The following is a 25,474-nucleotide window of genomic DNA, read 5'->3' on the forward strand; positions in this document are numbered from 1 at the left end:
TAGGAAGAATCACTATTGTGAAAATGATATACTACCAAATGCAATCTACAGATTCAATGCGATCCCTATCAAATTACCAATGGCATTTTTCACAGAAATAGAACAAAAAATTTCACAATTCATATGGAAACACAAAAGACCCCGAATAGCCAAAGCAGTCTTGAGAAAGAAGAACGCAGTTAGAGGAAGCAACCTTCCTGACTTCAGATTATACTACCAAGCTACAGTCATCAAGACAGTATGGTACTGGCACTAAAACAGAAGTATAGACCAGTGGAACAAGATAGAAAGCCCAGAAATAAACCCACACACCTATGGGTACCTTCTTTTTGACAAAGAAGGCAAGAATATACAATGGGGCAAAGATAGCCTCTTCAATAATAAGTGGTACTGGGAAAACTGGTCAGCTACCTGTGAAAGAATGAAGTTAGAACACTTCCTAGCACCATGTGGGCTTCCCTTGTGGCTCAGCTGATAAAGAATCTGCCTGCAATGCAGGAGACCTGGGTTTGATCCCTGGGTTGGGACGATCCCCTGGAGAAGGGAAAGGCTTTCCATTTCAGTATTCTGGCCCGGAGAATGCCATGGACTGTATATAGTCCATGAAGTTGCAAAAGAGTCGGACATACCTGATGCCATACACAAAGATAAACTCAAAATGGATTAAGGACCTAAATGTAAGACAGGAAACTATAAAACTTAGAGGAAAACATAGAACACTCGATAACATAAAGCAAGATCCTCTATGATCCACTTCCTCGAGTAAAGGAAATAAAAACAAGTGGTACCTAATTAAACTTAAAAGCTTTGCACAGCAAAGGAAACTATAAACAAGGTGAAAAGACAGCCCTCCGAATGGGAGAAAATAATAGCAACTGAAACAACTGACAAAGGATTAATTTCCAAAATATACAAGTAGCTCATATAAGTCAATACCAGAAAAACAAACAATCCAGTCAAAAAGTGGGAAAAAGACCTAAACAGACATTTCTCCAAAAAGACATGCAGACGGCTAATAAACACATGAAAAGATGCTTAACATCACTCATTATGAGAGAAATGCAAATCAAAGCTACAATGAGATAACATCTCCCACTGGTTAAGTACATTTTTTTTTTTTAATTTATGCATTCTTAGAATTTGAAGTCCAAAGTGTCATCTCTTTAAATACATACATATATATACATATATATTACTATTCTCTCTATATATACATGTGTATTATATATATATATCTGTTCCATATGTACATATGTATGTATATGTGCAAAAGTGTGCTCATCTAGCTGCCCTAGTTTACTGAACTATTAACCTAAAGATTGAATCTCATAATTTCTCTAGGATTACCTATTACTTATTTTAGCTATGTATGTTGTTGTTTAGTCACTAAGTAGTGTCTGACTCTTTTGCAACTCCATTCGCCAGGCTCCTTTATCCATGGGGTTTCCTAGGCAAGAATACTGGAGTGGGTTGTCATTTCCTTCTCCAGGGCATCTTCCTGACCCAGGGATCAAACCCAGGTCTCTTGCTGGACAGGCAAATTCATTACCACTGTCACCTGGGAAGCCCTTAGCTATGTATAGAGTTACTCAAATCTGTAAAACATTTTTTATTTTGTTGTGGTAAAAATATTTTAAGTGAGATCTCACTCAACAGATTTTTAAGTATACGGTAGAGGATTGTTGCTGAAGCCTGGCTTGGAGAATTTTGAGCATTACTTTACTAGCATGTGAGATGAGTGCAATTGTGCGGTAGTTTGAGCATTCTTTGGCATTGCCTTTCTTTGGGATTGGAATGAAGACTGACCTCTTCCAGTCCTGTGGCCACTGCTGAGTTTTCCAAATTTGCTGGCATATCGAGTGCAGCACTTTCACAGCATCACCTTTGAGGATTTGAAATAGCTCAACTGGAATTCCATCACCTCCACTAGCTTTGTTCGTAGTGATGCTTTCTAAGGCCCACTTGACTTCACATTCCAGGATGTCTGGCTCTAGGTGAGTGATCACACCACTGTGATTATCTGGGTCGTGAAGATCTTTTTTGTACAGTTCTTCTGTGTATTCTTGCCACCTCTTCTTAATATCTTCTGCTTCTGTTAGGTCCATACAATTTCTGTCCTTTATTGAGCCTATCTTTGCATGAAATGTTCCTTTGGTATCTCTAATTTTCTTGAAGAGATCTCTAGTTTTTCCCAATCTGTTGTTTTCCTCTATTTCTTTGCACTGATCGCTGAGGAACGCTTTCTTATCTCTCCTTGCTATTCTTTGGAACTCTGCATTCAGATGGGAATATCTTTCCTTTTCTCCTTTGCTTTTCACTTCTCTTGTCTTCCCAGCTATCTGTAAGGCCTCCTCAGACAGCCATTTTGCTTTTTTGCATTTCTTTTCCATGGGGATTTTCTTGATCCCTGTACAATGTCATGAACCTCTGTCCATAGTTCATCAGGCACTCTGTCTATCAGGTCTAGTCCCTTAAATCTATTTGTCACTTCCACTATATACTCATAAGGGATTTGATCTAGGTCATACCTAAATGGTCTAGTGGTTTTCCCTACTTTCTTCAATTTAAGTCTGAATTTGGCAATAAGCAGTTCATGATCCGAGCCACAGTCTGCTCCCGGTCTTGTTTTTGCTGACTGTATAGAGCTTGTCCATCTTTGGCTGCAAAGAATATAATCAATTTGATTTTGGTGTTGACCATCTGGTGATGTCCACGTAGAGAGTCTTCTCTTGTGTTGTTGGAATAGGGTGTTTGCTATTACCAGTGTGTTCTCGTGGCAAAACTCTATTAGCCTTTGCCCTGCTTCATTCTGTACTCCAAGGCTAAACTTGCCTGTTACGCCAGGTGTTTCTTGACTTCCTACTTTTGCATTCCAGTCCCCTATAATGAAAAGGACATCTTTTTTGGGTGTTAGTTCTAGAAGGTCTTGTAGGTCTTCATAGAACCGTTCAACTTCAGCTTCTTCGGCGTTACTGGTCGGGGCATAGACTTTGATTACCGTGATATTGAATGGTTTGCCTTGGAAACGAACAGAGATCATTCTATCGTTTTTGAGATTGCATCCAAGTACTGCATTTTGGACTCTTTTGTTGACCATGATGGCTACTCCATTTCTTCTAAGGGATTCTTGCCCACAGTAATAGATATAATGGTCATATGAGTTAAATTCACCCATTCCTGTCCATCTTAGTTCGCTAGTTCGCTGATTCCTAGAATGTCAATGTTCACTCTTGCCATCTCCTGTTTGACCACTTCCAATTTTCCTTGATTCATGGACCTAACATTCCAGGTTCCTATGCAATATTGCTCTTTACAGCATCGGACTTTGCGTCTATCACCAGTCACATCCACAGTTGGGTATCGTTTTTGCTTTGGCTCCATCCCATCATTCTTTCTGGAGTTATTTCTCCACTGATCTCCTTTGGTATATTGAGCACCTACTGACCTGGGGAGTTCATCTTTCAGTGTCCTATCTTTTTGCCTTTTCATACTGTTCATGGGGTTCTCAAGGCAAGAATACTGAAGTGGTTTGCCATGCCCTTCTCCAGTGGACCACATTCTGTCAGACCTCTCCACCATGACCCATCCGTCTTGGGTGGCCCCACACAGCATGGCTTAGTTTCATAGAGATAGACAAGGCTGTGGTCCGTGTGATCAGATTAGCTAGTTTTCGGTAATTCCAGTTTCAGAGTCTCTGCCCTCTGATGCCCTCTCGCAACACTTACCGTCTTACTTGGGTTTCTCTTACCTTGGGCCTTGGGTAATTTCTCTCGCTGCCGCCGCCCCCGGCCCCCGGCCCCCGGCCCCAGGCCCGGACTAGCCCCTCTCAGCCACGCTTCTGCGCCGAGCCGTCGCAGCCGCCTCGCACCCCCGGCCCCCGGCCCGGCCTAGCCCCTCTCAGCCGCCGCCCCCGGCCCCCGGCCTGGCCTAGCCCCTCATGTTCAAGCTGGTTTTAGAAAAGGAAGAGGAACCAGAGATCAAATTGCCAATATCCGCTGGATCATCGAAAAAGCAATAGAGTTCTAGAAAAACATCTATTTCTGCTTTATTGACTATGCCAAAGCCTTTGACTGTGTGGATCACAATAAACTGTGGAAAATTCTGAAAGAGATGGGAATACTAGACCATCTGACCTGTCTCTTGAGAAACCTGTATGCAGGTCAGGAAGCAACAGTTAGAACTGGACATGGAACAACAGACTGGTTCCAAATAGGAAAAGGAGTACGTCAAGGCTGTATATTGTCACCCTGCTTATTTAACTTATATGCAGAGTACATCATGAGAAACGCTGGGCTGGAGGAAACACAAGCTGGAATCAAGATTGCCGGGAGAAATATCAATAACCTCAGATATGCAGATGACACCACCCTTATGGCAGAAAGTGAAGAACTAAAGAGCCTCTTGATGAAGGTGAAAGAGGAGAGTGAAAAAGTTGACTTAAAGCTCAACATTCAGAAAACTAAGATCATGGCATCTGGTCCCATCACTTCATGGGACATAGATGGGGAAACAGTGGAAACAGTGTCAGACTTTATTTTTTTGGGCTCCAAAATCACTGCTGATGGTGATTGCAGCCATGAAATTAAAAGACACTTACTCCTTGGAAGGAAGGTTATGGCCAACCTAGATAGCATATTTAAAAGCAGAGACATTACTTTGCCAACAAAAGTCCGTCTAGTCAAGGCTATGGTTTTTCCAATGGTCATGTATGGATGTGAGAGTTGGACGGTGAAAAAAGCTGAGCGCCGCAGAATTGATTCTTTTGAACTGTGGTGTTGGAGAAGACTCTTGAGAGTCCCTTGGACTGCAAGGAGATCCTGTCAATCCATCCTAAAAGAGATCAATCTGGGTGTTCATTGGAAGGTCTGATGGTGAAGCTGAAACTCCAATACTTTGGCCACCTCATGCGAAGGGATGACTCATTGGAAAAGACCCTAATGCTGGGTAGGATTGGGGGCGGGAGGAGAAGGGGACGACAGAGGATGAGATGGTTGGATGGCATAACCGACTCGATGGACATGGGTTTGGGTGGACTCTGGGAGTTGGTGATGGACAGAGAGGCCTGGCGTGCTGCGATTCATGGGGTTGCAAAGAATCGGACACGACTGAGCGACTGAACTGAACTGAGAGTATTGTTACCTATAAGCACAATGTTGTACACTAGATATCTAATTTATTTATCTTGTACAACTGAAACTTTGCATCTGTTAATCAGCAACTCTGAATTTCTCCCTGCTCCCAATCCCTGGCATCCACTATTTTAATATCTTCTTCTATGAGTTTGACTATATTCAAATCTTGAATAAATTTCATGTATCAATAGAACTGTGAATTTTCTATGTTTGAAGCTTTTACTCATTTCAGAACTGTGGAGCATGGACCAAATACATCTTTCAGTTTATTAATTTCATAAATTAGGATTTTTAAAATACTTGCATATTTTATTCCTAGATCTTTGATTATAAACTTGAAGATTTGTGAGTCTTCTGAAAACTTTCTAATTAAATTGTTGCTGAACTTCAGAAAGCACATTTTGTTCTAATATTATTTAAAGAGTTTTTAATAGCTTCATATAATTTTTTTTCTAGTTCAGGACCATGAGGTTCATCGGAAAGTTTTGGCAACTGATGTTCATTCTAAAAATATATCTGACTTGAGAAAAATGTCAGGTAAAAAAGAAAAAGATAATCACAGTGAAGCTGATGAGGAGTGTTACTTATCTATTGGCTCACCCTCTGACCTGGATATAAAAGCATCTTCATTGCGAAAGGGTAGTCCATCTGTTGCCCAAAAGAGAGAGACCTACACTTCTGAAAATTCAGTAAATATGCTGTCTTCAAGTACAGAGATTTCTCATAAAACCAGAAAAAGGTGAAGTTTTATTTATTTATGAAATATTAATCTTTCTGTAACAATTTTATTTCTTATGTTAAAAGGTGGGTAATTTAGTCTTTTGTGTATTTTACAGTAAATATTGAATATTTACATGTTATGAGAAAAGTAGACATACATTGGGCATATATTCAATTCATATTTACTATGCATATGGGGGTAAACTTTTCTATGGTCTATGGAAAAGCATATTTTTTTTCTTTTTTCTTTATGATCTAAAAAAAATATTAAAGACATATAGAAGATAATATAGTAGGCACTCATATATTCCAATTTGACATATGTGAATATTTTGTTATATTCAGATACTTTTTAAAAACCTTTTTTGAGTGTCATATAGTTGAATTAAAATATATTAATTACTGTTGTATAGCAAATTGACTCACTTATGCATATATATATGTATATTTATACACAGATTCTTTCTCATAATGGTTTGTCACAGGATATTTTTTTTTCTCCTAATAAATTTTCTATAGCTTCCTAAGAGAAATAATTTGTATTTTCCATATGTTATTTTTAATTACCAGAGTAGGTATGTATCAGGTCACTTTGTGGGGTAGCCAAGAGTTAGTATTGTTGAAGATGAATTGTGGTAAACCCACATCCATTTCCTGGGACTTTCTTTCCCTTTGGCCTTTAAGAAGCAAAATTGATTGTTCAAGGTCCTTTGCTATTGGAAAACCTCTGCCGTAAGTATAATATCCGTATAGGATCTTTCCTGTTTGATTCTTGGAGCTGAGGAGTTAAGTATACTCTTAAGATTTTACAGTCCAAAGTGTGATCTGAAGCTCAGGATCAAGAGAAATGATATTATCTGAAAGCCTATTAGAAATACATAATCTCAAACTCTATGCTAGACCTATTGAATAAAAATCTACATTTTAATAAGATTCCCCAGAGGATTGAGATTCATATGAAATGTTTGAGAACTAGTATTTTAAGCTACAATTTGCCTTGTTATATGATTTAACCATCCTTTTTCTCTTGTTTTTTTTCTATCAGCAAATACAAAATTTAATTTTTCTGAACAATTTGTCTTGTGTAATTTTGTGAGAGAAACAGATCAGCATTTATAAAGTTTAAATAAAGGCCCATTGGAAAATTTTGTAAGTGGTTGTATTATCACTGTAGGGAAGTTCAAGAAAACTTACAACTCAGCAAATGGTGGAAACATTCAGCTTGTCGTCCTTCTAACTTTTAGGTTAAGCTTTGAAGATAAAGATGTTTTGAAGAAAGTAGAAATAATGAATGAAGTATCAGAAATAGAGGATAAAGTATCAGAAAGACCACAAGAAAGGAAACAATCAGGAACATCTCAAAAAAGAATACAAGATTCAGAATATGAAAATCAACCGCAAGCTAGGAAGAGTTTTTCAGCGTTGTTTTTAGAAACTGTAAAAAGAAAAAGTGAGTCCAGGTAAGTTATTAAGAAATGGTCCACATTTTTCTTTCACATTCTTTGAATAGTACTTAAGGATTCTTAATGACATTTAACTAGAAGTGAATCTTAATTGACATAATTTTTAATTGAAATTATGTTTAACCCATAAGGAGAGTGAATTTCTTACCAGTAAATTAACCCCAAAGCCACCGTTTAATGGATTCTAAATTAAATGTGAAAGAAAATAAGTTTCTTCAGCTTTTATTACTTCTGTTCATCAACACTTTCTAGTACATATGATATCAAAAAATAAAGGCAATATTTAGAAGTAAAATTGTCAGGGTGCCTGTGTGTCATTGTTAAGTGTTTTAAATATATTTTTCTATTTCTTTTGATCGTGTTAGTAAAATGGTAGTCCTAAAATAAGTTTTAATCTGTTCTTGCCTACTTAAAAACTTTCAGTAGTTCTACAGTGTCCATACAGTGATTTTTAACTGGCTGCACGTAGAGTTAACTGGAATCAACAGCAGCTAGGGTTGAGAACCACTGGTCTACAGAATAAATTTCAGAGTTGTCGTTGGTCTACAGAATAAGTTTCAGAGTTGTCAACTGGTATTTGGGGCTTCCCTGGTGGCTCAGACAGTAAAGAATTTGCTTGCAATGCAGGAACTCGGGTTCAGTCGATGAGTCTGGAAGATCCCCTGGAGAAGGGAATGGCAGCCCACTACAGTATTGTTCCCTGGAGAATTCCATGGACGGAAGAGCCTGGTGGGCTACGGTCCATGGGGTCACAGGGAATCGTACACGACTGAGTGACCATCATTTTCACTTTCACTTTATAGCTGATATTTAAGGCCTTCACTCTCACTAGTGAACTGTTTTTGTTATATGTATTTGCAGTTGTCCTGGCTTTGGCACACCCTTTCCCCTTGTCATATGCCAATTTATGTTTTCTTCTAAAAGTTTCCCTCCAGTGTTTTTTAAAAATAGTTTCTTACCTTGTATTACAGTTTAACTATTTTATGTATGTCTTTCTTAGTAGATTAAGACATAATCCCATCTTTCTGGGAGTTTAGTTTCTTTTGTATTTTCTATGAGATCTGTCAGAGTGCTCGCAAATCTATTAGGAAGGTTTTATAAAAACATTGAATGAATGAAATTCCTCATTGGTTCAATCTCTGTTTCATAGTTGACTCCTCTCTCCCTCCACCTCCATAGTCTTGCTCCTCCTCTCCCATCTCTCTTTCTCTTTCTGTGTGTGTGTGTGTGTGTGTGTGTGTGTGTGTACACACGTAGGTACATATGGCATTTTTACCCCTGTATGCATATTGTCCCTGCTTTCTGATACAAATATGTTACATTTATGGACTAATTATATCTGTGTCCAAAAGAGTAATTATTTTTTAATGTGTCGTTTTTTTTGATAAACTAGTAAGTATAGTTTGTTTAATTGCTATAACCAGATGTGCTGCTGCTGCTAAGTTGCTTCAGTCGTGTCCGACTGTGTGTGACCCCATAGACGGCAGCCCACCAGGCTCTCCCGTCCCTGGGATTCTCCAGGCAGGAACACTGGAGTGGGTTGCCATTTCCTTCTCCAATGCATGAAAGTGAAAAGTGAACGTGAAGTCGCTCAGTCGTCTCCGATTCTTAGCGACCCCATGGACTGCAGCCTACCAGGCTCCTCGGTCCATGGGATTTTCCAGGCAAGAGTACTGGAGTGGGGTGCCAGTACCTTCTCCGATAACCAGATGTAATTGTTCACTATTCCTCCTGTTTTCTTGCTTCTTTGTTTTGCTTATGCTTTTCCTTCTGATTCTTTCTTGCATGTCCTCGTGGCCAATTCATACCTGTTCGTCAAGATCCAACTCAAATGGTGTTTTCCCACTGAGCCAGAAGTCATCTTTCTGTATTCTGAATTTTAATATTTAATTAAAATTTTTTTTTTAATTTGGGCTACTAAATAGACCAGCATAGTCTGGATGGCTCATAAGCAACAGAAATTTATTTCACGATGCTAGAGGCTGAGAAGTCCGAGATCAAGGCTCAAGTAGATTCAGTGTCTGGTGAGACCTGGTTCATGATGGCTATCTTATTGCTATAACCTCAAATGGTAGAAGGTAGTGAGGGAGTTTTCTGGGGTTTCTCTTATAAAAGCTACTAATTCCATTCATAAGCCATTGCACCCTAGTTACCTAATCACTACCTAAAGACCCCACCCTAAAATACCATCATATTGGGGATTAGGTTTTAATTTATTAATTTCAGAGGGATATAAACATTTTGATCTGTAGTAAGTGTCAAGGTTGTTTCCCAAGGATATCTTTGGTTTGAATAACCTTAAAGTTATGAAAGTCTCTGGAAATAGAATAAAGGAGGGATATAGAGAGTTCTTATTGGCTGGTTTGGGAAAACTTTTATTTTTAAATACATAGAATTATTTTTTGTTTTTCTGGTTGCCTGGCATGTGGGATCCTAGTTCCCTGTCCAGGGATTGAACCCATGTCCCCTGCAGTGGGAGTGCAGAGTTCTAACCACTGGACCTGCAGGAAGTCCCTAGGATTACTTCTTTAATATGTGGAATTAATAGATATTGCAGGTAATATTTGTTATTCTTTAGTCCCTAAGTTGTGTCCAACTCTTTTGCAACCCCAGAGACTATAGCCTACCAGACTCCTTTGTCCACATAATTTCCCTGGCAAGAATGCTGGAGTGGATTGTCATTTCCTTCTCCAGGCAGAGTCTTTGCCACTGAACCACCTGGGAAGCCCTACAGATAATACACAATAAAGCAAGTTAAATATATTTCTATCAGATTGGCTAATTAAGTGCTGAAAAATAATATTTCTGTTTAAACATGATCTATTTATATATTATATAGTCTCCTATTTATACTTTGTTTTTTTATTAGCTTTTCTAGATTTTTCTAATTATATAAACTTGTAAGACTCTGCCTATTAGAAGATACATTTCTTAGCATATATATGTATATGTTTTTTATAGTGGAAGATTTATCAGGTGTTTGAGATTAGAGAAGTATAGAAGGCATTTTCATCTCATAATCTTTTCATAAAGGGAAAAAATATAGACGTGACAATCCAATTTTTCCATCCTAGCTTTTCTTCTACTGTGTATAAAAATAGTTAAGCATCCTTACTCAAGTGAAAAAGGCAGAAGAAGGAGTACATGTACTGCCTTTGGAATTTGGATGTTTGACCTATTTATTTTTGCATATTTCACTCTAGGATATGGTTTGCTCAAGCCTGTTGTCACAAAGAGGAAGGAAATGCAAAATTATTCCATCAGGTTAAACACATATGAAAATGTGTGTGAATTTGCAAACTTGGAATGAATTTTTATATAATATAATTTAGTCTGTAATTTAGTAGTGTTTTTTTAAATTGTTAAACTAGAAGGTGTCTCAGAAATAATCTTGTTTTGGATGTTAAGAAATTCATGCCCGTGAGACATCTATAAAAACAGAATTTAATTTAACATTATAATAATGGCATGCGTTTTTATACTGTAAGTGAGTATATCTGGGCAGTATTTATACATCTCTGGGTTTCATCTGTTTAATATTTCTAATGAATGGGGAACCTGAAATTAGTTGATGACGTAGAGATGCTTCCAGCTTTAAATTTCTGTGATCCCATCAATATTATAAATGAGTATGCTCAGATATTACAGAAATGTAAAAGGAGGGAAGGATTTTAAAGTATAAGGAAAAATTGAAGAGACATGTCAACTGCTCTTTAGAGCAAAGATATAAACTTTACTTTTTTGAGCTATTATTTATTGTAACATTCTGTTTTAGTTCTGTTGTTAGGCATATAGCAACAGTTCCACCTCATTTATCTCCTGCAAATGATATGAAGTTATTGGAAGATGAATTTATAATTGATGAATCAGATAAAAGTTTTGTCAGTCAACCTTGGATTACTATACCAAGAAAGACTGGGCCTCTGAAGCAGCACACAGCATCCCCTGCTGAGAGCACTGTCCTTCAAAGGAAGAAGTCAAGAGAAAAACATGACACTGTATCATCTATGGCTTTGACAAGTGACAGGTATCCTGACAAAGCTCACCCAGTAGAGAAATCTCAGCCCTCTGAACAAAAAATACTGGGTGGGAGTTGTGCTTTGACTGATGAAGTAGAAAATAATTGTAAATCTACAAAATACGAAATATATTCTGAGAATGCAAAAAAATCATCTGGAGACAAAAGGACTATAAAACAAAAACAGAGAACAAAATCTAAGGCCAATGTATCTGAAGAAGAAGTTGATGTGAGGCAGTCTAAAGATAAAAATATAAATATATCACATACTGTCCAAGACAAGTTACAAAGAAATTCAGACAAAAATATGGAAGAGGGTGAAGAGATAAGCGTTAGCATTTCCAAAAATCAGTTGCTCTCTGTGGGTAAGTGTTTATATTAAATTTAACTATGAATATTAATCTACCACTTTGCTTTTTATAATATTCCTATTTAGCTTTAGAAAGTAGGCATTAAATCTGTACAAAGCCTTGAAAGCCTGCAAGCTTTTTTCTGGAGTCTCTTTATTTTATATTGTACTTCAGTTCCAGGTCACTTGATTTTGGGGTAGCTTCTAAGATTACAGCATATGTAAAGGGAGAAGTAAAAGGCAAATGCTTAGTAAACCAGGTAGTTATCAGAACACAAATAAGACAGCATCATATATTCTTGAGGCTTATCAAAATATAAATTTGGATAAGAAATCAGCTAGTGGGGCTAGTTCTTGCAGATAAAAATTAATACTCCTGTTCAATTATTTACTCATTAATCTAAAAGTTGTTGAATGTCATTATATTAGGCTCTGAACTTACAAAGATTGCTAATAATTTTCATCATTAAATAAGATCCATCTGGTAATGTCTGTAGACCAACAGATAAATATACATACATCCACAAGATGATATTGGAAGCACAGAGAATAATCAACTGACTAATATATCAAAAAACTTTTTATTTTGGGACAGTATATCATTTATTCAAACTGGGACACATGAAAATGGGAGAGGATGTCATGACAGTAAGCATAAAGTTGGATTGTCCTAGTGAAACCTGAAATATAACCACTCTCTTTATGCCATCTCTCTGTATAGTAACTGAGGTTTATAATGGTGACAGTATCATGAAGAAAAGATCAACTTGTGTTTTTTTGTATCACTTTTTAAAATTGAAGTATAGTTGACTTACACTGTTGTGTTAGTTTTAGGTGTATGGCAAACTGAATCAGTTACACACACACAGACACACACATTCTTCTTCAAGTTCTTTTCTCTTACAGGTTATTACAAAATACTCAGTATAGTTCCCTGTGCAGTATAGAAGGTCTTTATTGGTTGTCTGTTTCATTTATAGTAGTGTGTATATGTTAACCCCAAACTCCTAATTTACCTCCATCCCCTATTTGTATCTTTTTTATTTCTGTAGGTTCCACAATAAGGGATATCATATGATATTTGTTTTTCTCTATCTGGCTTATATCACTTAGTATGCTAATCTCTAAATCCATCCATGTTGCTACAAATGGCATAATTTCATTCTTTTTTATGGCTGAGTAATATTCCAGTGTGTGTGTGTGTGTGTGTGTGTGTGTGTGTGTGTGTGTGTGTGTGTGTGTGTGTGTGTGTGTGTGTGTGTGTGTGTGTGTGTGTGTGTGTGTGTGTGTGTGCGTGCGCTGAGTAATATTCCAGTGTGTGTGTTGTGTATGTATGTATATAATTACCACACCTTCTTTACCCATTCATCTGTGGATGGACGTTTAGTTTGCTTCCACGTCTTGGCTATAGTAAGTAGTACTGCCGTGAACACTGACGTGCATGTATCTTTTTGAATTATGGTTTTCTCCAGATCCATGCCCAGGAGTGGGTTTGTGGATCATATGGTAATGCTATTGTTAGTTTTTCTTTTTTTTAATTGAAGGAAATGTGTTTTTTTGTCATACATCAACAAGAATCAGCCGTAGGTACACCCATGTCCCCTCCCTCCCAAACCTCCCTCCCATTTCCCTCCTCCGCATCCCACCTTTCACATCCCAGCCTGTCACAGAGCCCCTGTTTGAGTTCCCTGAGTCATACAGCAAATTCCCATTGGCTGTCTGTTTTACATATGGTATTTTAAATTTCCATGTTTCTCGCCATACATCTCCCCTTCTCCCTCCTCCCGTCCCCGCATGTCCATAGGTCTGTTCTCTGTGTCTGTTTCTCCATTGCTGCCCTGAAAATAAATTCATCAGTGCCATCTTTTTAGATTCCAAATATATGTGTCAGTGTACGATATTTATATTTCTCTTTCTGACTTAACTTCACTCTGTATAATAGGCTCTAGGTTCGTCTACCTCATTATAACTGACTTAATGGGTTCCTTTTTATGGCTGAGTAGTATTCCATTGTATATGTACCACAGCTTTATCCATTCATCTGTCGATGGACATCTAGGTTGCTTCTATGTTCTAGCTATTGTAAATAGTGTTGCAGTGAACATTGGGTTACATATGTCTTTTACAGTTTTGGTTTCCTCAGGTTGTATGCCTAGGAGTGGGATTGCTGGGTCATATGGTGGTTTTATTCCTAGCTTTTTAAGGAATCTCCATACCATCTTCCATAGTGGCTGTATCAGTTTACATTCCCACCAGCAATGCAAGAGTGTTCCCTTTTCTCCACACCCTCTTCAGCATTTATTGTTTGTAGACTTTTTGATGACGGCCATTCTGACTGGTGTGAGGTGGTATCTCATTGTAGTTTTGATTTGCATATCTCTAATGAGTGATGTTGAGCATCTCTTCATGTACTTGTTAGCCATCTGTGTGTCGTCTTTGGAGAAATGTCTTGGCAAGTCCCTTTCCCACTTTTTGATTGGGTTGTTTGTTTTTCTGGTATTGAATTGTATGAGCTGTTTGTATATTTTGGAAATTAATTCTTTGTGAGTTTTTCCCTTTGCTATTATTTTCTCCTGTTCTGAGGGTTGTCTTTTCACCTTGCTTATAGTTTCCTTTGCTGTGCAAAAGCTTTTAAGTTTAATTAGGTCCTACTTGTTTATTTTTGTTTTTATTTCCATTGCTCTAGAAGGTGGGGTGTCCCTTGTGGCTCAGCTGGTAAAGAATCCACCTGCAATGCGGGAGACCTGGGTTTGATCCCTAGGTTGGGAAGCTCCCCTGGGAAAGGGAAAGGCTACCCACTCCAGTATTCTCGCCTGGAGAATTCCATGGACTGCATAGGCCATGGGGTTGCAAAGAGTCGGACACAACTGAGCGACTTGCACTGCACTGCACTAAGCGATGGGTCATAGACGATCTTGCTTTGATTTATGTCATCGAGTGTTTTACCTATGTTTTCTTCTAAGAGTTTTACAGCTTCTGGTCTTACATTTAGGTCTTTAAGCCATTTTGACTTTATCTTTGTGTATGGCATCAGGTAGTTTTCTAATTTTTCATTTGTTTGCACGTAGCTGTCCAGTTTTCCCAGCACCACTTATTCAAGAGGCTATCTTTGCCTCATAGTAAATTCTTGTCTCCTTTGTCAAAAGGAAGGTACCCATAGGTGCGTGGGTTAATCTCTGGTTTCTCTATCTTGTTCCATTGGTGTATATTTCTGTTTTTGTGCCAGTACCATACTGTCTTGATGACTATAGCTTTATCGTGTAATCTGAAGTCAAGAAGGTTGCTTCCTCCAGCTCCATTCTTCTTTCTCAAGACTGCTTTGGCTATTTGGAGTCTTTTGTGTTTTGCTATGAACTGTGAAATTTTTTGTTCTAGTTCTGTGAAAAATACCATTGGTAATTTGACAGGGATCTCATTGCATCTGTAGATTGCATTTAGTAGTATAGTCATTTTCACAATATTGAGTCTTCCTATGCAGGGGCATGGTATATCTCATCATCTGTTATGTTGTCTTTGATTTCTTTCATCAGTGTCTTAATTTTCCGTATAAAAGTCTTTTGTCTCCTTACGTAGGTTTATTCCTAAATATTTTATTCTTTTTGTTGCAGTGGTAAATGGGATTGATTCCTTAATTTCTCTGATTTTTCATTGTTAGTGTATAGGAATGCAAGTAATTTCTGTGTTTTGACTTTGTATCCCATGACTTTGCTGAATTCACTAATTAGTTCTAGCAATTTTCTGATTTTAAGCAGTTTCTTTTGGGTTTTCTATGTATGGTATCATGTCATCTCTAAACAGTGAGAGTTTTACTTCTTCTTTTCCAGCCTGTACTCTTTTTATTTCTTTTTCTTCTCTGATTGCCATAGCTGTGACTTCCAAAACTATGATGAGTAATAGTGGGAGTGGACACCCTTGTTTTGTTCCTGATCTTAGAGGGAATGCTTTTAGTTTTTCACCATTGAGAATAATGTTTGCTGTGGGCTTTTCTTATATGGCCTTTACTATGTTCAGGTAGGTTCTATGCCCATTTTTTGAAGTGTTTTAATCATAAATGGATGCTGAATTTTGTTGAAGGTTTTTTCTGCATTTACTGAGAGGATCATGTGGTTTTTATCTTTCAGTTTGTTAATATGGTGTATCATGATTGATTTGTGTATATTGAAGAATCCTTGCATCCCTGGAATAAACCCACCTTGATCATAGTATATGAGCTTTTTAATGTGTTGTTGAATTCTGTTTGCTTGAATTTTGTTGAGGATTTTTGCATCTATGTTCATCAGTGATATTGGCCTGTAATTTTCTTTTTTCCTGTTGTCTTTGCCTGATTTTGATATCAGGGTGATTGTCATCTTGTCGAATGAGTTTGGAAATGTTCCTTCCTCTGCAGTTTTTTTTAAGAGTTTCAGAAAAATAAGCACTAGCTCTTCTCTAAATGTTTGATAGCATTCCTCTGTGAAGCCGTCTGGTTTTGGGGAGATTTTTGATCACTGTTTCGATTTCAGTGTTTGTAACTGTGTCGTTTATAATTTCTATTTTTTCCTGGTTCAGTTCTGGGAGATTGACCTTTCCTAAGAATCTGTCCATTTCCTCAAGGTTGTCCATTTTATTAACATATAGTTACTCATAATATTCTCTTATGATTCTTTGTATTTCTGGGTATCTGTTGTAACCTCTGCTTTTTCATTTCGAATTTTGTTGATTTGATTTTTCTCCCTTTTTTGCTTCATGAGTCTAGCTGGTGGTTTGTTAGTTTTGTTTATCTTCTCAAAGAACCAGCTTTTACTTTTATTGATCTTTGCTATTGTTTTCTTCATTTCTTTTTCATTTATTTCTGCTCAGATCTTTATGATCCCTTTCCTTCTGTTGACTTTGGGGTTTTTTTTTTTTTTTTTTTTTTCCAGCTGCTTTAGTAGAGTTAGATTGTCTGTTCAGTGCTTTTGTTGTTTCTTGAGGTATGATTGTATTGCTATAAACTTCCCTCTTAGAACTGCTTTTGCTGAATTCCACAGGTTTTGGGTTGTCATGTTTTCATTGTCATTTGTTTCTAGTAATCTTTTGATTTCCTTTCTTATTTTCAGTAACCTCTTCATTATTTATTAATGTCTTGTTTAATCTCCATGAGTTTGTGTTTTTTGCAGTTTTTTTCCTGTAGTTGATTTTTAGTCTCATACCTTTGTGGTCAGAGAAAATACTTGATACAATTTCAGTTTTCTTAAATTTACTGAGGCTTGATTTGTGGCCAGTATGTGATCTGTCCTGGAGAATGTTCCATGTGCACTTGAAAAGTGTATTCTTCTGCATTTGGATGGAAAGTCCTGAAAATATCAGTGAGGTCCATTTGGTCTACTGTTTCATTTAAGGTTTCTGTTTCCTTCTTGATTCTCTGTTTTGATGATCTGTCTGTTGGTGTAAGTGGGTTTTTAAAGTCCCCTACTGTTGTGTTCCTGTCGATTTCCCCTCTTTATGCCTGTTAGTGTTTGCCTTATTGAGGTGCATATTTACAATTGTTGTATTTTCTTCTTGGATTGATCCCTTGATCATTATATAGTGTCCTTCTTTGTCTCTGATGATATTCTTTAAAGTCTTATTTTGTCTGAAATAAGGATTGCCACTCCAGCTTTCTTTTGGTTTCCATTCTCATGGAATATCTTTCTCCATCCTTTTACTTTCAGTCTGTATGTTTCTGTAGGTCTGAAATGGTCTCCTGTAGGCAGAATATATATATGGATCTTTTTTTTATGTCTGTTCAATGTCAGTCTGTATCTTTTGGGTGGTACATTTAATCCATTTACATTTAAGGTAATTAGTGATACATATGTTCCTATTGGCATTTTCTTGATTGTTTTGGGTTTTGTAGGTCTTTCCATTCTCTTGTGTTTACTGGCTATGCAAGTCCCTTTAGTATTTGTTGCAAGGCTGGTTTGGTGGTGCTGAATTCTCTTAACTTCTGCTTGTCTGTGAAGCTTTTGATTTCTCTATCAATTTTGAATGAGATCTTTGGGGGATATAGTAATCTTGGTTGTAGATTTTTCTCTTTCAGTACTTTAAATATATACCTTCTGGCCTGTAGAGTTTCTGTTGAAAGATCTGCTGTTAATTGTATGTGTTTTCTCTTGTATGTTACTTGTTACTTTTTCCTTGCTGCTTTTAATATTCTTTCTTTGTACTTAATCTCAGTTAGCTTGATTAATATGTCTAATTATGTTTTTCCTTGGGTTTATCCTGTAAGAGACTCTCTGCGCTTCTTGGACTGATCGACTATTTCCTTTCCCATGTTGGGAAAATTTTCAGCTCTCAGTTCAGTCACTCAGTTGTGTCTGACTCTTTTCAACCTGGGGCTGCAGCATGCCAGGCTTCCCTGTCCATTACCAGCTCCTGGAGCCTGCTCAAACTCATGTCCATCAAGTCGGTGATGCCATCCAACCATCTCATCGTCTGTTGTCCTCTTCTCCTCCTGCCTTCAATCTTTCCCAGCATCAGGATCTTTTCCAATGATTCAGTTCTTCACATCATGTGGCGAAAGTACTGGAGCATCAGCTTTAGCATCAGTCCTTCCAGTGAACATTCAGGACTGATTTCCTTTAGGATTGACTTGTTTCATATCCTTGCAGTCCAAGAGGCAACACCACAGTTCAAAAGCATCAGTTCTTTGGTGCTCAGCCTTCTTTATGTTCTCACATCCATACATGACTATTGGAAAAACCATAGCTTTGACTAGACAGACCTTTGTCAGCAAAATAATGTCTCTGCTTTCTAATATGCTGTCTAGGTTGGTCATGATGACCCTGGTGGCTCAGAGGGTGGAACGTCTGCCTGCAATGCGGGAGACTCCGGTTCGATCCCTGGGTTGGGAAGATCCCCTGGGGAAGAAAATGGCAACCCACTTCAGTACTCTTGCCTGGAGAATCCCATGGACAAAGAGGCCTGGTAGGCTATAGTCCATGGGGTCGCAGAGTTGGACACGACTGAGCGACTTCACTTTCACTTTCACTAGGTTGGTCATAGCTTTTTTTCCAAGGAGCAAGCGTCTTTTAACTTTATGGCTGCAGTCACCACCTGCAGTGATTTTGAAGCCCAAGAAAAGAAAGTCTGTCACTGTTTCCATTGTTTCGCCATCTATTTTCCATGAAGTGATGGGACCAGATGCCATGATCTTCATTTTTTGAATGTTGAGTTTTAAGTCAGCTTTTTCACTCTCTTCTTTCACTTTCATCAAGAGGCTCCTAAGTTCCTCTTTGCTTTCTATTAAATAAGCTAAGCAGGGTGACAACATACAGCTTTGATGTACTCCTTTCCCAGTTTGAAACCAGTCCATTGGTCCATGTCCGATTTTACTTCTTAACTGCATACTATACTGTTATGCAGTTATACTACTACTTATATAACTTAAGTATAACTTAAGTTATACTACTTAACTGTTACTTCTTAACCTGCATACTATAATTTCTTCAAAAATTTTCTCAGTGCCTTCTTTTTTTTCTTCTTCTGTGACTCCTATAACTCGAAAATTGGTATGTTTAATATTGTCCCGAAGGTCTCTGATGATATCCTCAATTCTTTTCATGTCTTTCCCTTTATTCTGCACTTCAGCAGTTATTTGCATCATTCTATCCTCCAGCTCACTTCTCCATTCCTCTGCCTCAGTTATTCTGCTATTGGTTCCTTTTAGAGGAATGTATTTTTAATTTCAGTAATTGTGTTATTCATCTGTCAGCTTATTCTTTTATTTCTTCTATGTCCTCGGTGATTGTATTAACTGTGTTAAATGTTTCTTGTATTTTCTCCATTCTATTTTCAAGTCTTTAGAGCATCTTTGCTATCATTATTTTGAATTCTCTTTCAAGGAGATTGCTTATTTCTTCTTTATTTGGTGTTGTGCGTTTCTACCTTGCTCTTTCATTTGTGCTGTATTCTCTGTCTTTTTGTCATTTTTTTCTTTTTTCTAACTTGCTTCATTGAAGTCTCCTTTTCCCAGGCTTTAGGGTTGTATTACTTCTTCCTTTTGCTTTTTGCCCTTGGAGGGAAATGTTGGTTGGGGATTTCTGTTGATTTCTTGTTAGGGGTGACCTGTGCCTGTGTTCTAGTTGGAGGAGATCAAGCGGATCAAGCAGGTAATTGCAGAGGTAATGGGATGTATACACATACTTCCACAAATACAGTTATAACCAAAGTGTTCTAAAGAAAAGAGTGCAGTAGATTGTCTTGGTGAACAAGGGAAGTCAAAAGTGATACCAACCAATTAAAAGCAGAGCTAGGTAATGCTCATTCTGGAAAACTGCATGAGCTGAGGGCCAACTGGGAAGTATAACAGAGAACTCAGCAATTTAACCTACTTGGTGAAAAAAGAAAGCGTGAAGGAAAACAGGGAGAAGGAAAAAAGACAAAAAAAAGAGGAGAAGGGAGGCAAAGAGAAAAGGAGAGGGTGGAAAAGAAGTTTTAAAAAAAGAGCGACAGAAAAAATAGAAAAGCAAAGATGAATAGACATATGTGGAGAAGATTTATATGTATATTCAGAAATAGATATAGCCGGTAAAGAACTATAGGAAAAGCAGTTGAATATATAAAAAACAAAATGAAAAAACTCATTAAAAAATAGGGTGAAAAGGAGAAAAAAAATTTTTTTAATGATTTTTTTTTTTAGACAAGAAAAGTAAAGAGGAAAACACCATAGCACCACAGAAGGCTAATGTTAAGGTGGAAATATGTAGGGGGAATAAAGAGTGTGATTTATAAGAAAATAAAAGGTTCTCAAGGTCATAGTTCTCTTTGGTTGTGGAGTCTACCCCTGTGGATGGGATTGCGTTAGTGTCCTGTGATGTTTTCCTGGTTAGGGGAGCTTGTGCCTGTGTTCTGGTTGATGGAGCTGGATCTCATCTCTGAAGGGCAGTGCAGTGTAGAGTAGTAGGTTTTGGAGTGTCTATGGCTCAGTATGCCTTTGGACAGTCCTTCTGGCTTTGGCAGTGTTGTGTGTGTGTTAGTTGCTCAGTCATGTCTGACTCTTTGTGACTCCATGGACTGCAGCCCACCAGGCTTCTCTTGTCTATGGGATTTTCCAGGCAAGGATACTGGAGTGGATTGCCATATCCTTCTCCAGGAGATCTTCCTGACCCAGGGATAGAACCCAGGTCTCCTGCACTGCAGGCAGATTCTTTACTAACTGAGCTATGAGGGAAGTGTTAGATGTGTCTATTTCTGCAGCCACTTAAATTGGCTCTCTCGGGGTATCTTCACTGCCACCAGCCCCCTTCTTATCCCTGGGATCATTCCCCTGTCCTGCCCTGCACTGTTGGCCAAAGCTTGCTAGGTAGGGGCTTGTGTGGATCTTTTCTTGTGCCCTCTGTGTCGCAGAAACTTGTGTGGGCTTCCTTCAGCCCCCTGAGCTCAACTTGTGTCATGGGGCTTGTGTGCACTTGTCTCGGTTCCCAAGGCCCGCCGTCTGTGTTGTAGAGCTTGTGTGCACCTGTTTTGGCTCCCCTGGCTTGCCCTTTGCTTCGCTAGGCTTGTGTGCCCTTATCTTGGCTTCTCCGGTCCTCCCTCTGCCTTGAAGGGTTTATGTGCACTTCTGTTGGCTTCTGGGGCCCTTGTGCTGCATTGCAGGGCTAGTGTAGACTTGTTCTGGCTCCCCATGCCCGCCCTCTGCATTGTAGGGTTTGTGTGCACTTGTTTCGTCTCACTGCCTGCCCTCTTTGTTGCAGGGCTTATCCTATTGTTAGTTTTTTAAGGAACTACCATATTGTACTCTACAGTGAGTGCACCAGTTTACATTCCCAGCAACAGTGTAGGAGGGTTCTTTTTCCTCTACTTCCTCTCCATCATTTATTATTTGTAGACCTTTGATGATGGCTCTTCTGACAGGTATAAGGTGATACTTCCTTGTAGTTTTGATTTGCATTTCTCAAATGATTAGCAATATTGAACATCCTTTCTTGTGCCTATTGGCCATCTGTATGTCTTCTTGGAGAAATGCCTATTTATGCCCATTTTTCATTTGGGTATTTTTGCTTTTTTTCTTATATTGAGCTGTATGAGCCATTTGTATATTTTGGAAATGAATCTCTTATTGGTCACTTCATTTGCAAGTATTTCCTTCCCTTCTGTGAGTTGTCTTTTCATTTTGTATATGTCTTCCCTTTTACTGTGCAAAATCATTTAAGTTTAATTAGGTCATGTTTGTTTATTTTTGTTTTTATTTTCATTACCCTAGGAAGTGAATCCAAAAAGATACTGCTGTAATTTATGTGAAAGAGTGTCCTGCCTGTGTTTTCCCCTAGCAGTTTTATAGTATCTGGTCTTACATTTAGATCTGTTATCTATTTTAAGTTTATTTTTGTGTATAGTGCTAGAGAATGTTCTAATTTTATTCTTTTACATGTGGCCATCCAGTTTTCCCAGCACCACTTATTCAAGAGAGTGTCGTTTTTTTACTGTATATTCTTGTCTCCTTTGTCGTACATTAATTGACCATAGGTGCATGGGTTTATTTCTAGGATTTCTATCCTGACCCATTGGTCCGTATGTCTGTTTTTGTTTCAGTACCATACTGTTTTGATTGCTGTAGCTTTGTAGTATAGTCTGAAGTCAGGGTAACTGATTCCTCCAGCTCCGTTTTTCTTTTTCAAGATTGTTTTGCTTATTCATAGTCTTCTGTGTGTCCATGCAAATTTAAAGTGTTTTTGTTCTAGTTCTGCAAAAAATGCCATTGATGATTTAATAGGGATTGTATCGAATCTGTAGATTGCTTGGGTAGGATAGTCATTGTGAGAAATCTGATTTTTCCATTTCAAGAGCATGATATATCTTTCCATCTGTTTGTGTCATCTTTGATTTCTTTTGTCAGCATCTCATAGTTTTGGAGTACAGGTCTTTTGCCTCCTTAGGTGGTTTAAGTATTTTATGTTTAATGCAGTGGTGAATAGGATTGTCCTTAATTTCTCTTTCTAATATTTTGTTGTTAGTGTATAGAAATGCAACAGATTTGTATCTTAATTTTGTATCCTGCAAATTTTGTTTTTCACTGAAGACTTCTCATAATTTTCCGGTAGCATCTTCAGGATTTTCTATGTGTATTAGGTTGGTGCAAACATAATTGCAGTTTTGGACTGTGAATTTTAAATCATTACAACAAGCCTTAAACACCTCTTTATTAATCAAAATAGGAATCATTTCAGTCAATACTTTTTTTGCCAGTGAGAAATAAGTTTTATTCCTGTAGCTTAAAAATCCATGCTTTGGCAAGAGGCTTTGTTGCCTGGATGAATATAGGATGTATTTCAGGCCTGAGACATTTGATTTGAAGAGCTTGATTTTCACTGAGCGTTTCTCTGGTGATTTTTCCCTGATAATTCTGTGTGTCGTTTTTTTTTGGCGGGGACAGGGTGGGGCGGTGGGGGAAAATGAGATATGTCCAGTTTTTAAACCTAACATCTACTTTTGGGGACTTGCCTGCATCTTGGGATTTGAATGAGGGTTGTGTCCCATTTTACTCTCTTGTAAGTTTACATTTAACATGTTTCTCTTATCTCCTTGCCCACTGGGACTCCTCTTTGGCTCCTTAAAATTTGCTGCTTAGAGTGAAAGTTCAACAGTAGTTGATCATGCTACAAGTTCTTTCTGGACCTCTGGCAAAGGGAGTGATCAGTGAAGGCCACCACTCTCTTGGGATTTGTAAGACTGGATGTTTTCGGTACCTGCTGTCCACAGCCCTTGACTTTTATCAGAATACTTTGCCAGTGCACTAATCTCTTTGGAGATAAGAATGTTAGCATGTTACCAGATATTAATTTTATTTTTCAGAAAATATAGTACCGTGTCTGAATTAATTATTAATATTTAAAACATTTTATTCCTTAACTCCCTCATTTACTCTGCTCACAGCTGACTCAGTTCCTTTATTTGGCAGAATTCTGCAAATTTGTGTCACCCACTGCTGAGATTGTTTAGCCCCTGATGTATTTGTATTGATTTGTTTCTGGTGGTAGTTTGTCCTAAAATGTGTGTAGCAAGCAGATATTTTATGATAAAACTTGTGTAGTGCATGCTCTGTGTTGAATTCAGAGGAAAACTCAGATTCAGTGAATAACAATGCCAAAAAATGCAAGTAACTAGCCATTGTTCAAATAACAGTGGTGCTATTTCTCTTTTGTGGCCTTTTAGACTATCATTGTCCTAAAATTCCATTTTATTGGGAACCCATTTTCCACCTGGTCTTTCTTGACAGACAGAGTTTTTCTACTTTAAACAGTTTCTAAATAAAATTCTGTGTTTCAAGAAAGAAAAAAAAAAAATCAGTGCTTCAGGATTTGATGAACTCTTGGAAAGCATTTTCTGCCTCCTGCTGATTGTGGAAGCTTTTTCCCTGCTAAAAGTTGTTGAGATGCTTGAAGAAGTGATGGTTGGCAAGAGGTCAGGTGAATATGGCAGATGAGGCAAAACTTCATAACCTAATTCATTCAACTTTTGAATTGTTAGTTGTGCAACGTGAGGTCAGGCGTGTTGTAGAGAAGCACTGGACCCTTTCTGTTGACTAATGCCAGCAGCAGGCATTGCAGTTTTCTGAGCATCTCATCGATTTGTTGAGCATACGTCTCAGATGTATCGATTTTGTCGGGCTTCAGAAAGCTGTAGTGGATCAGACGGGCAGCAGACTACCAAACATGGACCATGATCATTTTTTTGGTACAAGTTTTACTTTGGGAAGTGCTTTGGAGCTTCTTCTCGGTCCAGCCACTGAGCTGTTTGTTGCCGGTTGTTGTAGAAAATCTACTTTTCGTCACATGTCACAATCTGATCGAAAAAGTTCATTATTTTGTAGAATAAGAGAAGATGATGCTTCAAAGCATGATTTTTTTTATTTTCAGTCAGCTCATGAGGCACCCATTTATTGAGCTTTTGCACCTTTCCAATTTGCTTCAAATGTCAAATGATCATAGAGTGATCGACGTTGAGTTCTTCAGCAACTTCTTGTGTAGTTGTAAAAGAATCACCTTCGATGATTGCTCTCAGTTGGTCATTGTCAACTTCCGATGTCTGGCCACTGTGTTCCTCATCCTCAAGACTCTCATTTCCTTTGCCAGACTTCTTGAGCCACCATTGCACTGTATGTTCATTAACAGTTCCTGGCCAAACATGTTGTGGATGTTGCTAGTAGTCTCTGCTGCTTTGCGACCCATCTTGAACTTGAATAAGAAAATTGCTTGAATTTGCTTTTTGTCTAACATCATTTCCATAGTCTATTTAAGTAATATAATCAGCAGCTAGTAATAAGTCATTAGCAAAACAACATAGAAGTGTGCATTAAAATGATATATAACATAAGTATGTTTATTTAAGACTATATTCCAATATCAAATAGCAAATTTCAACAATGCAAAAACGGCAGTTACTTTTGCACCAACCTAATAGTATCTTGTCATCTGCAGACAGTGACAGTTTTATTTCTTCCTTTCCAATTTGGATTTCTTTTGTTTCTTTTCCTTCCCTGATTGCTGTGGCTAAGACTTCCAAAACTGTTTTGAATAAAAGTGATGAGAGTTGGTCTTAGAGGAAATGTTTTCAGCTTTTCACCATTCCTGGTCTTAGGGGATGTTTTCGACTTTTCACCGTTGAGTATGATGTTACCTGTGGCTTTGTCATATATGTCATATATGGCCTTTATTATGCTGAGGTACGTTCCCTTTGTGCCCACTTTTTTGAAGAGTTTTGATCGTAAATGAATGTTGAAGTGTATCACTTTTTCTGTAATAGAGAGAAAAGATATTTCTTACAGAAAGAACTTTCTCCGAAATAGTTAATG

The 25,474-nt window shown here is 37.8% G+C and overlaps 1 protein-coding gene across 4 annotated transcripts in view; it reads left to right on the top strand.

The window, feature by feature from the left end:
- CENPC (centromere protein C) overlaps positions 1 to 25,474 on the top strand; it is an 84,271-nt gene that overhangs the window by 12,823 nt on the left and 45,974 nt on the right. For all 4 annotated transcript variants that reach the window (XM_081587816.1, XM_081587845.1, XM_081587836.1 and 1 more), the window contains exons 6-8: positions 5,589 to 5,871; positions 7,097 to 7,312; positions 11,091 to 11,698. In XM_081587816.1, the coding sequence (XP_081443942.1) occupies positions 5,589 to 5,871; positions 7,097 to 7,312; positions 11,091 to 11,698 (1,107 nt within the window). The remainder of the gene's footprint in view (positions 1 to 5,588; positions 5,872 to 7,096; positions 7,313 to 11,090; positions 11,699 to 25,474) is intronic.

The sequence above is a fragment of the Giraffa tippelskirchi genome, chromosome 1, assembly GCF_054371585.1.
Source record: "Giraffa tippelskirchi isolate mGirTip1 chromosome 1, T2T-mGirTip1v1.2.pri, whole genome shotgun sequence".
NCBI lineage: Eukaryota > Metazoa > Chordata > Mammalia > Artiodactyla > Giraffidae > Giraffa > Giraffa tippelskirchi.